The sequence below is a fragment of the Episyrphus balteatus genome, chromosome 1 (genome assembly GCF_945859705.1).
Source record: "Episyrphus balteatus chromosome 1, idEpiBalt1.1, whole genome shotgun sequence".
NCBI classification, from domain to species: Eukaryota; Metazoa; Arthropoda; class Insecta; order Diptera; family Syrphidae; genus Episyrphus; species Episyrphus balteatus.
The window spans coordinates 97281175-97294545 of record NC_079134.1 but is presented as its reverse complement, the minus strand read 5'-3'; the positions used below and the strand labels follow the sequence as shown (position 1 = coordinate 97294545).

The following is a 13371-nucleotide window of genomic DNA, read 5'->3' as shown; positions in this document are numbered from 1 at the left end:
ACCGAAAAATGACTGAGTAAAAAATCGTTGAAATATACAAAAAAATTGAAAAACAGTTTTTTGACGATAATTTGAAATTCTGAGGGTCTATGAAAAATTTCAAGTGCCGAAATATGATGTACTCGGTAATACCTACAACCTCTGGATCACTTCCAAAGTAATTAACATGATTTTTATTTTGTAACACAGCGTTACATTTTTTGATATACATATTTATAACCTGATATAGCACGGTGGTCTTAAAAACGCGGCAGGTTTTATAAAAATGGATCCCAAAAGTAATGATGCAGATTTGTTCGAAATGATCTCAGGATTCCAAATTTGTAAGTTTCAAAATCGTACCTGATCCCTTTTTTGAGTTACAGGCATTATACATATATATACAATGAAAAAAAAATTAAACAAAAAACAAAAGCACATTATAATGTCCTATACCTTTTTGGAAAGCTAAAATATGCTCCTTGAATTTGATGTTTATTTGAATATTTAATTTTAAAGTTATTATTTTAGAAAAAAATAATTTTTTTTTTACTCTATTTGTTTTTAATAAATGGTAATTTTTTTTTACACAAATCAATGCTCTCATTGATTTTAAGTCAAAAACCAAAAACCGCATGTTTAAAAGTATCTTAGTTTTTGGGATTTAAGAAAAATGTATCTTTTCTACAATTTTTTTTTAGCTTTTTTTAAATTTTTCTTTCAAATAAAAAAAATTAACCTCAAATTAAATGGAAAAAGGTCACTGTAACACGCTGCTGATCAGGACGTCTTCTTTTTTTTTTAAATTAACGCGAAAAGTCAACGTGGATTCATGAAAAATGGCTCTCACGATGAAAATCGAGAAGAGGTTTTGTGGTCCCTGAGAACCTTAGCTGTTCTGAAATCTATGTTATGTGGGATATTTTTCTGTTATACGTAACATTATAACTCTTACATTTCAAAAATAGTCCTGAAATATTCAGAACGTAATAAAAATAGCTTTCAAATTTATAAAAATTAAAAAAAAAACTCTGAAAATGGCGAAAAAAACAATTAAAAAAACACCAAAAATGAACAAAAAATCTCAAAAAAGGAGCCAAAATACCACTTCGTTTTTGGGGTTGATTCTGAGTCACACTAAGTGTGATTTGAACTTAAAAATCTGTTGATTAAATAACCATTATACAAATTTTTCCTTAGGAACAAATAAATCAAATATAAAAGTGCCTATCTTTTCTTTCCATTTTTGAAAAACTAGAATAGTTTTTTGCATCTATTTTTAAGGATTTGACTAAGAACTAAATAGAACATTCAATTTTGGAAAAAAAACTTGTAGGTACCTTGTTATTCAAAGGTTAAAAAAATTAATATAAATACAAAAATTATTATTTTTTTTTTAATTTTGACTTTGAAATTAAATTTCTCAAAAACTATTTACTCAATCAACTTCAAATAAACATCAAATTCAAGGAGGAGCTTTCCAAAAAGGTATAGGACATAATAATGTGATTTTGTTTTTTGTTTAATTTTTTTTTCCATTGCAAGTCAAATGTATATATATGTATAATGCCAGTAACTCAAAAAAGGGATCAGGTACGATTTTGAAACTTACAAATTTGGAATCCTGAGATCATTTCGAACAAATCTGCATCATTACTTTTGGGATCCATTTTTATAAAACCTGCCGCGTTTTCAAGACCACCGTGATAGATATAAACTTAAACACATGTATTATTATCATTTTACAATCACAATATTGATAGCCGTTCATATAAAATTAATTCGTAAAATTATAGCGTTTTCGTTTGGTCGTCCGGGACTATCTAGAATTCTTCCGAACAATTCTGAAACTGTTCCTTTGGCACTCAATGACAGTTCTAATTCTGAAAAGAAGAGAAAATCGATTCCGAATTTTTAGGCAGAATCAAAACCAGAATCACGCACACATGTTCACACTTAAGACGTCAAAGTAATAAAATGTCATTTTTTGTTGTTTATTTTTCAATTTTAAGATTTTTAACTATGCACAAACTTTAAACAATATTAAAATAAAGTGAAGAAAACAAAAAAAAAAGATAAATTAATAATATTAATAATATGAAAAACAAATTTTTCATCACACGTTCGCATTTGACTTTTCACAAATACAAAGAAACCCAAACTTCAGAATCAAAAAAAGTATCCAACTCTGATCGTTTGGCATTCCGGATCGGACAGTCCCGGACAGTTCTAAGAATTCCCAAACGAAAACGCTATTAATTGTTTTCGAGCTTTTTTTTCTTATGGGAACTACATAGAACGTCAATCGAAAAAAATCTATCCCCATTTGAGGGGAAAGTTTTTTTTTTTAACGGCAACTTTTACCATAAGAGCGAGCGACCTAGCCACACATTTTACTTTTTCTTTTTGCTGTGTGTAATCTCGAATTGGTGAGTTTTTGTCTGCTAAAAAAAAGTAAAGTGTTGTAGAGCGCACCAACACATTGTCCGCTAAAGATGCAAACCTCGTAAATCTATTTTTGGTAAATTGCTCAGGAGAGTGATTTCTAATATTCAATTTACTACCAGCTCTAAACAATTTACATGGTTAATTTTGTCTTTTTTTGCCATTTAATAAAATTTGAGTTTTCTGCTTGGGTAGACGTACTCTTAAAGGGTGGTAAGCATAAACTGCCATTACGGGGGTCTTCCAAAATTGCCTACCAATAATAGTGTTTTTTACTTGTGATATAGGTACTATAGGGCAAGTTTAGGATTCGTAAAAAAAATCGAACTCGAGATAACAATTTTACATGACATTACGATGCTGGAGAATGCCAAAAAAGTGGTTCCGGCAATTCTGTCTGTCTGTCTGTCTGTGTGTCTGTCTCTATCTGGAGCTGCAGCCTAAACGAGTGAAGTGACTTTCTTCAAACTTGGTAGTTAGCAGTTTTTGGTGATTCCCTAGAGGAGAAATTGAATTTTTTTTTTATGACCAAAACTAACGGTACCTGCCATATAACGGAAATAGAAAAGTTAATTTTTTTCAAAAACGGCTCTAACGATTTTGAATAAAATTTTTGTGTGTAGTACTACACATAAGAGCTAACTTTTGAAATAAAAAAAATATTTTTTGTACCGTTAATAACGGTACCTGTCATAGAACGGTTTTTTTCGTTTCTGAATATCTCGTACAACATTAACCCGATTTAAATGAAAATTTTTATACAAAAGGGTGTAAGTAAAGATATTATTAAAATTTTAGAAAATTTTCAAAAAACGCATTTTTGGTTTTTTAAAAAATATTTCAAAATTTTTTTTTGAAAAATCAATTTTTTGAAAACGGACCAATGAAAAATTTTGAAATTTAGTTTTTATGTGTAAATTAATTATTTCTTCAAAATGGCATACCAACTTTTTTTTTGAAAAATGTTAAAAATTTTTTATATATAAAAAATTATTTCTTTAAAAAACGGTTCCTACAATTTTCGAAAATTTTTTTCTAAAAATACCTTTTTATACAAGAAATAAAATGGCATATTTGTTTTTTTTTTTAAGATAATTTAAAACGGAGTTTAATTAATTATAAAAACAGATTTCATTGGGTGCGTTCAAACACCTATCGGATAGCCTAGCTTATGCCTAACTCCACCGACTAATTTTTATATTTCTGTCCAAAGATTTAAGTTGACTTTAAATTTCCTGCTTTTTATGCTATCTCGTTCTCACCATGAAAAGCAGACTTGGTTGTGAGTTCGGCCTAAAGCATGTTGGGACAGATGTATTTACAATCTATATGCCATTGATTGAGATCTTTGATTTGGTGAGAATATGAATCAACAATAAGAAGGTTACGATTAAAATCTCCGCAAACAATAACGTTGTTATATTGAGGTGAAATTTCAGATAAATAAAAAAAAAACGGTTCAGGTGAGCAAACTCTTTGCGGATTGTAACCACACGCAACCAGACATTTGATGTTAGAATCAAAAATTTCAAGTATCAGATATTCAACGTTCGTATTTAAAGACTTACCAACAACCTTTGCTTTAAGTGAAGCTTTACAGTATATAGCAATACCACCACCAATGGTATTGGTAATCCTATCAATTCCGTACATAGCATCAGGGATGTTCGGTTTAAACCATGTCTCATCAATACATATAGCATCAACAGCTGATTTACAAAATAAGTATTTTAAATAATCAAGTTTAGAATGGTTAAGGCTGTGGGCATTGATGTAACATATTCTAAAACCTCTTTGGCGATTCGATAAAACATTCAACATTGTACGAGTTAAACCTTCATTCAAGCTACGGTCAACATACATTTTAATTTCATAAATTAAGATCAGCACAACAATTTAAAATGAGCAATTAAATTACACGTCAAGAACAATATAACAAGAAAATGTAAGAGGATAGGGGAAAAAGAGGGAACAAAATAGGATATAAAAAAGAAAAATTATTTTTAAAGAGATGAAAAAGTAGTATATTGATATACTTATGAAATAATTATTTAATAAAAAAACAATCAAATAAAAGTAATAGATTGAAAGAGTAAGTAACATATAGTGCACAAGAATAAAAAGAAATGTTTAATTATTTGCAAAAATCAAAGGAATAGAAAAAAGAAACGTAAAACGAATGAAAAATCATTAGAGTATATAAAGCTTAATTTATGATGTCGCAGCTGCAGCAGTATGTAGACCGTCTAAGCATGTTATTAAGTGACTAGCGCTGGTGGGGAACTTCGTAATGTAAACATTACCACGATTTGTGTAAGCGGAGAAGAGTTGTTGTTTTCGCTTGAGTCCAATTGCACTTTGGAGGAGAAGACGAGATTGTTTAATCAAGCTTTCGTTTAAATAGCAGCTAATGTCTCGTTGAGTAGATGATATTCCAAAGTCACTCAAGCGTAGTTCTCTGTTTTTCATCTTGCGGTAATTAGATGATGATTATCATGACGACATCTCTTTCTAAACAGCTCCAGAGTTTAATGATGATAGGTGAAGGAGATTCTTTCATGGTTTTGTTGTGTGGATTACTCACGTTGATTGACTCTTTTTGATTAGCTTGCAGCTAATTGTTTTGCAGAAATCTTCAAAAATAGATTTTAGATTCTCATTTGGCAATTTTGGGACACCAACCAAAACCATATCGGACGCTATCTCTTTCTTCGCCATAAGAGTAAGCTGATTCTCAAGTGCAAGTATGTGAGTGTTTTGTTCATACAACTTACTATTCAGCTGGCTCTCAATGGTATCGACCCGAGAGATTAATGTAGAGATGGTACCTTCAATTAAAGAAAATCTTTGTTCCAGGCTTTCTTTAATCTCTTCAATCTTGGTGACTAATTCAGGGGGCCTATTACATAATACGAAACGAACGGCAAAACAACGATAGCCACGACAAACGATAGTCGCGACAAAGAGCGACTACATAAAACGATAATGAATTAATGCTGTCAAAATTGGATATATAAACAAACAAAAAAAAGTAAATTAAATTTCTAATCTTTGGTAAAACTGTTTTTTTTTTTCTGATTGTAATTTGTAGAATTTCCACACCATAAATAACATAAAAAAGATAAATTTTCTTATGTTTAAAAGAACATACGCGATACGCTTTTCCCAGCCATAGATGTTTTTTCTGGGGGTCCACTTACATTGAGAGCGTCTGCCAAATCCAAAGTATTTTGGATTTAGTCTTGGCTTGGGTGTTGGGCAAATAATTCTTAGCAAGGCCGGGATTGTTTTCCATACATTTGATAACAACATCCATTTGTTGGCGGCCTATTTAATGTATAAAATATTTGATTATTTTCATTCTTCATTTCCAAATATAATGTATTCACATTTTTTAGCCGAACAGGAATATCACTGGCAGACACGAATAAAAAATGTATTTATTTACATCTTCTCTTCAAATTAGTTTTTTATTTTAATTATTTCAAGAGGAATATCACTAGTAGACACAAAATATTTTCTACAACAAAACCAAAACGAAAGCCAAACGACAGCAAAATGTCAGTCGTATTGAAAAAACGAGTATCGTTCAGCATTAAACGATTTTCGTTTTACGCAGTCGCGTGTCATCGTTTTTATACGATAATCGTTTTACGGAGTCGCTTTTCAACGATAACGGGCCGATTTAAACGATAATCGTTTTACGTAATAGGCCCCCAGAACGGTTTTTTTTCTAGATCATCAGTTAGGTTGCGTTGAAGAAAAAGAATTTGTTTTGTCAATTGTTTTTTAAAAGAATCGAGCGAATGTAATGTGATGTCATTTTTCGAACTTTTCGGTGTAGTGTCATTGGTTACATGAGCAGATGAAGATGAACTTTTATCTTGTGACCGTGTCACAGCACCAGTGGGGCTCATGATAACAGATGGGGGGAGAAACACTTATGATGATGATTTTAATTATTTTTTTATTAAGAGTTTCTTTTTAATTAAGAGTTGTTTGCACCGGGCTTACTAAAGAGAGAGTAGATTTTGACGATTATGCAGGGCAGAGTTTAAGATAAACGTGTGCATTCATAATTCATTAAATAAAATCAGATTTTCACTTTTAATTATTATGACTTGGGCTGCAGAATTTTTTAGTATGAATTACCAATAATAAATGACACTGGGAGTAAAAAATACTCGCGTTTCTTAAAAAATAGGCAAGGAAAATGTGGATTTTACTGGTTTTAGCCGGAGCAACAAAATAAGCGACTACTCGCGTCTACAGCACATGACATATTCACTAGGATTGTTATAGTAGAATTATCCCAAATGGAGTCTACGTCTTTGAGATAACGCAGGACATTCACAGGGAAGGTGTGGAATCGATTCCACCTTCTCTTCATTCATGCAGCTTCTTCATAAATCATTGGAATAGATTCCAAGGCGTGTTGCGTGCTTACCTATTACACAATGTCCTGTTATGACAGCTATTACAGAGCTGATTTGTGATCTGCTTAGAGATATTAAACAATTAGAGCGCTTCAGATCCAGCACTGGCCAGATCTGTTTAGTCGCTATACATGTGGTGATATTATTCCACCTAAGGTTTGTTTTATTGTTTAGCATCTTGTTAAGCATTAGTTTACACGTAGCGATAAAGAAACCTATGTTGACATTATTTAGTAATAAAGGTATCAGTGTTCCACTTTTGGCAAGTTCATCAGCTCTGCAATTTTGAAATATCTACGCCACCCAGCAAAGGTGAATGTTAAACTGCTGTGCCATCTCCATGCATGATCGACAGTTAACCCTTTCGAACCCAAGCTATAGAAAACATCACAACTAAGAAATATGAATAGCAAAAAGTTATTTTCCAAAATAATAAATAGCAAAACTAATGTGTTACTCTCATGTTACCTGTTAGTAACATGCGCTGCCCATGACTATGCTACTTCTTCTAAGCCAAAAAACAAAACACTTTCTGGATTAAAATTTTTAATATTTTTATTTCAATATTATGAGTATGACCATTTATGTATATAAAAAAATGTTTGAAAAAAAATGTGAATTTCAGTCCCTTTTTCGATAACAAAAATTAAAGGTATAATATTTGACTAACTTTTTGTAATAATCCAGTAACTAGGCATTATCAAAATTAAAATTAAACTTAAAATTAAAATTAAAATTAAAATTAAAATTAAAATTAAAATTAAAATTAAAATTAAAATTAAAATTAAAATTAAAATTAAAATTAAAATTAAAATTAAAATTAAAATTAAAATTAAAATTAAAATTAAAATTAAAATTAAAATTAAAATTAAAATTAAAATTAAAATTAAAATTAAAATTAAAATTAAAATTAAAATTAAAATTAAAATTAAAATTAAAATTAAAATTAAAATTAAAATTAAAATTAAAATTAAAATTAAAATTAAAATTAAAATTAAAATTAAAATTAAAATTAAAATTAAAATTAAAATTAAAATTAAAATTAAAATTAAAATTAAAATTAAAATTAAAATTAAAATTAAAATTAAAATTAAAATTAAAATTAAAATTAAAATTAAAATTAAAATTAAAATTAAAATTAAAATTAAAATTAAAATTAAAATTAAAATTAAAATTAAAATTAAAATTAAAATTAAAATTAAAATTAAAATTAAAATTAAAATTAAAATTAAAATTAAAATTAAAATTAAAATTAAAATTAAAATTAAAATTAAAATTAAAATTAAAATTAAAATTAAAATTAAAATTAAAATTAAAATTAAAATTAAAATTAAAATTAAAATTAAAATTAAAATTAAAATTAAAATTAAAATTAAAATTAAAATTAAAATTAAAATTAAAATTAAAATTAAAATTAAAATTAAAATTAAAATTAAAATTAAAATTAAAATTAAAATTAAAATTAAAATTAAAATTAAAATTAAAATTAAAATTAAAATTAAAATTAAAATTAAAATTAAAATTAAAATTAAAATTAAAATTAAAATTAAAATTAAAATTAAAATTAAAATTAAAATTAAAATTAAAATTAAAATTAAAATTAAAATTAAAATTAAAATTAAAATTAAAATTAAAATTAAAATTAAAATTAAAATTAAAATTAAAATTAAAATTAAAATTAAAATTAAAATTAAAATTAAAATTAAAATTAAAATTAAAATTAAAATTAAAATTAAAATTAAAATTAAAATTAAAATTAAAATTAAAATTAAAATTAAAATTAAAATTAAAATTAAAATTAAATATTCACATTAACTGGAAAACTAACGTTATTTAACTACCCGAAAACAATATAAAGCACAAAATATGATTTTTCCGACCTTGAATTCGATATTAAGACGCGTATGGCGCGTATGGCTATAAAATTGCCTACATATATTTTGGTTATACCTCTACAAGCAACATTTATTCGGCCTAATACCTAATACTAATGTCATTTTGCCCCTACGTTTCGAGACAAACCCGCACTTTGACCAACTATAAAATTTTATTTAATCAACTCACGGAATTGGTTTGTAAATCATTTTTTAGATAATTTTATTGTTAATAAGTCATTTTTTGTTAAAATGAACAACAATTGAGCTATTCAATAAAAATGATACCAATCTCTTTTCCAAGATGGCGGTTGCTCCCGCCCTCCTATCATCCCAACAAATTGACTTTAATGATAAGGACAACCACCCGAACACATTCCATGAACACAAATTGTCCCACGAAAAATGCGATTTCATGACCATATTTCGACTAATTTGCCTGAGCTATTAACACTTTATAAATATGACATGTATAACTTTTTAAAAAGAACTATTTCATTTTTAGCCTTTTCAGATCAAACAAGATTCAAAGGGAAACATAACTTAGCGGAAATACATTCATAGTCACTAAATTTATCTTTTAAGACAAAACATGAAACTGTCACCCAAACAAGCAAAGTTATTATTCCGCCATGCGCAAAGACGTTTCAAAGTTACAAATGATTTTATTGATCGTAACATGACCGCCATGATGAAGTTCGTACAATACGCTATCACACCTCGAATAGTGTTAAAAAGAAAATTAATTCGTAAACGCAATCGGGTTTTTCTTCGTCACAACTACCTTCGAAAACTCATATTTGACCCTACAAAACTAAAGAAAAGACGGCATGACAAACGTCTGCATTCACAGTGGTCTAAGCGCTTGGTACTGCATTTAAGGCGTCATTCTCTTATTGAATATGTGGAAGAAGAAGAAACTACAAAAGAAGAAATGAATAAAAAAGATGTAAGCAAACAGTTAAAAGAACAGCTAGAGCTTCTCAAAAGTGGAAAACGAATTGTTCCATTGTTGGAAGACCCCCATAATTCCAAACCAACATACACAATTAAAAATTCTATAAGACTTTCTTCAATAGATATCATTCGCAAAGATGAGGATACAGTAAGAATTACAACGTTAGATGAGAATGATTTAGAAGAAAATCATCTTAACCCAATAGTACCATTATTATCGGCAGTGCATATAACAGATGAAGAATTCAAAGCTTCTGCCGACATCACTGATATACAAAATAATAGAAGTTTCCTTGATATGTTGATCTCAAAGGTTAAACACAAGACCTGTGAGGGTGGTGAAACTGAAACTTCGTTATCTTTGGAAAAATCAATGGTACCCCCTAATATGTGTAATAATAAAGCGTATGAAAAAGAGGGCACTGAAACTGAGGAACGTGAAAATTCAAATAGTTCTAGTGATTTTTTTGGATTTGAAGACAATGAGCGCATGCTTGTAAATTTTCCCGGAATGTTATCAACACCACTTGTGCGTCACCGAGATTCTAATGCAGCATTTGTGAGTGAGACTCTTAATGCTTACATGCGGGATAATTCGCTTGGAAATTCAGTATCTATTAACTATATACAACGACGCCCAGAAGATGGAAAGGTTCTTTCAAATTCAGTTCCTCCAAAATTGGATTTTCCTGCCCTTCCAGATGGTCTTCAAGGCTTGCGTACCGTTGCTGAAAGACGTTCCTTTCTACAAAGAACTAAAAATATGAAATATTGCATTATAAACAACGTTGCAACGGTTTTCCGAGAGCTGCAAAAAAGAACCAAAGGACATCGGATTTATAAACAAGCTATTGAATCTGTGATGACTTCTACTTCAGTCCCCATGACCCGACAGGGATGGAAAGCTGCGGCTTGGCTTCTTACCGATATTGGAAATTATTGTTGTCAAACAATTGCCGTAAATGGTAAAAATTTCCGTTTGTGCGGGGGTTTGGGAAATTTTCGAACCAAATACAGAAAACCACATTCAAATTTTTGCGACAAAATAATTTCAGTTTGTCCCAAGAACTGTATCGATCGAACTACTTTCCGTTCGTTTAGACCAATAAGAACTCCAGAAAAACGTTCGAAACTCAATGATTCATCGAAAAAAGTACTTCACAAGCCTTGTCCGCTTTCTCAAAAAATTTTAAAACACCCACGTGATGAGGAATCAGTTTTCGATAGTTTAAGTATTGTACGTATGCCTGAAGTCGAACTTGAAGTATTTCCACAGCTTCATAAGCCTCTTTCTGAAGTAGCAAAAAAATATCTGCAACTAATTCTGCCCTATAAAGAGATTTCGCGGAAATGGGCTGAATTCTCCGTGTCTACACTTATTGAAAGTCGAAATATTGATTTTGCAGCAAACCCACAAAAATCATTTACATTCAAACTACCTTTCGCAAATGATCGCAATCACTTGATAATCCGTCGAATATACAATCGTTCCGAAGAGTTCGATAGCCAATTCGATAGCTCCAGTTTTTTATTTCGAAAGGAAGTAGATCAGAACAATGTAAACGGAAAACCACCTGATTTTTTGACTATTGAATGTGCCGACATATTGACTGATATGCTCAATAGCGTAGCCATAGCTTGCAGTGAAAATTTATTTATAAAAGATGATCCTGATAACATTGATCAGTACAAAATTGAAGATATGGTGGAAGAAAAATCAGCAACGAAGACAGATCAACATCAACAGCAGACGGGAATGTCAAATAAAAAACAAAGCCGATTGCTGTAAGTTGAGACAATATTTCTCTAGGAAGAAACATTTAATTTTTATATTAATATTTGTCATTTAAGGATGGAACTTAAACGTCTTAACGCTACAGTTATTGATGCAGCCACATCCAAAGCGGAAGAAGGTATTAATAAGAATTTCAAATATTGTATTTGTGATTTTATGTTTTTTTAAGTAGTATTCAATTAAATGTTTAATATAACGGTAAAGTTGCAACAAAAGGCTTTGATTTTTTTAGTTATCAGTGCTTAAAAACATATCCAAAATCGCTCAAAATGCAACCATGGAAAAACTCCGAAACACGTGGTCACGACCTCATGACATTCCCCCTCCTGAGAATTTTTCTTACTATGTCTGGGGTGCTCGCCTCCCATGGATTCTAGCTTTAACGCCTTAAGAACCCCAGACATAGTAAGAAAAAATCTCAGGTAAGTTTTCAGTTGTTATCAATGAAAACAGTTGATCAATTAAGGGTTAACCCAATACTGTATCATTTTATTGTATCCTTATCAAAGTCTGAATGTTAAAAAATAATTGACAAATGGTTAATGTTTCATAAATTAATTTATCAACAAGTCCAGCCACGTAAAAACAGAAAAAAAGAGATTTTGTAGAAAAAAGTAGTATTGATTTTTTGTTAATTTTCAAAAATGACAAGATATTTTTGAATCTAGTTGTCTGTTTTTGTTTAAAAACAATTAAGAGCATCGAATTTTAAAAATAAATTAGTACTTAATTACATAAATTTTTTTTTTTCAAAATTTTGAGTTTAAAAATTCATTTTTTAACACCTGTGCCATAAAATGGCTTTGTTTAAATTTTTTTGTAAAAAACTAGCACGTTATTGTAGGTTTAACCGTTAATTTTTAATAATTTTTTTCCAAAATAAGTCAATTTTTTTTTAAATTGCCCCTCCCCGCTAAACGAAGGGGAATATCCCCCCTCCCATACGATTTTTTTCTTGCCTCGACCAAACCTTAACGCTCTAGCTTTTAGGCACATTACTCCTGAATCACCCTGTATACAGGGTGTCCCAAAAGTTAACGTCTAAACGAAAACGGTAGTAGGGTAGGTGGTGACAGTATAATTAAAAAAATCTCAGCCATATATTTTGTGAGTTATGGGCATTTGAAAAAAATTCGAATAAATGGTCACCCTGTGACGGTTTTTCATGTGCCGTGACTACAAATCTTAATTTTTCTCATTTTTTACGGAACCAAATGCATTCAAACATTTTAACCCAGCTGCATCAGTTTTAAAGCAAATATTACTTTTTTGCCCAACTAAGTACTAAAAAAATTTACATGACTCTAATTCAATGAACCGTAGTGTACAAAAATGCACCACGATGTTTCGACAAGTTACCTTGAAAGTTGGTGTGTTCAATTCTCTTTTCAAAACGATATAACATTGTTGAGAATATTCCATAAATAACCGAGATTAAATTTATTTTCTTAATAAAACCGACTTTTTTATTTTTCCAATAACAATAACAATTTTTTCCTAGTTTTTGTGATACTAATTCCGAATTTCATCATTTCTTTAAAAAAAAAACACCCTTTCACTTAAGATAATTTTGTACACTTTATAGATTCTTAATTCTTATACCAACCAAAACAGAGTTTAAAAAAACGGTTCTATGACAGGTACCGTTAATAATGACTTTCAAAAAAATCTTTTTTTGTTAAAAGATAATCCTTGTCCAAAAACCCACACCTAATTTTATTTCTTTTTAATTGTTAAAAGAGTTTTTGAGAAAATTACACTTTCCTAGGATTGGTGCATCACAGGTATCGTCAGATGAGGTTAAAAAAAATTAATTCCATAGAATCATCTGCACAATCTCCAAAAACTGCTACATACCAAGTTTGAAGAGAATTGGTCCATCCAT

General features: G+C 29.4%; 1 protein-coding gene across 6 annotated transcripts in view; it reads left to right on the top strand.

The window, feature by feature from the left end:
• LOC129906641 (uncharacterized) overlaps window positions 1-13371 on the top strand; it is a 215412-nt gene that overhangs the window by 18247 nt on the left and 183794 nt on the right. For all 6 annotated transcript variants that reach the window (XM_055982469.1, XM_055982465.1, XM_055982466.1 and 3 more), the window contains exons 2-3: window positions 9240-11476; window positions 11543-11604. In XM_055982469.1, coding sequence (XP_055838444.1) covers window positions 9327-11476; window positions 11543-11604 — 2212 coding nt within the window. In that variant the 5' untranslated portion in view covers window positions 9240-9326. The remainder of the gene's footprint in view (window positions 1-9239; window positions 11477-11542; window positions 11605-13371) is intronic.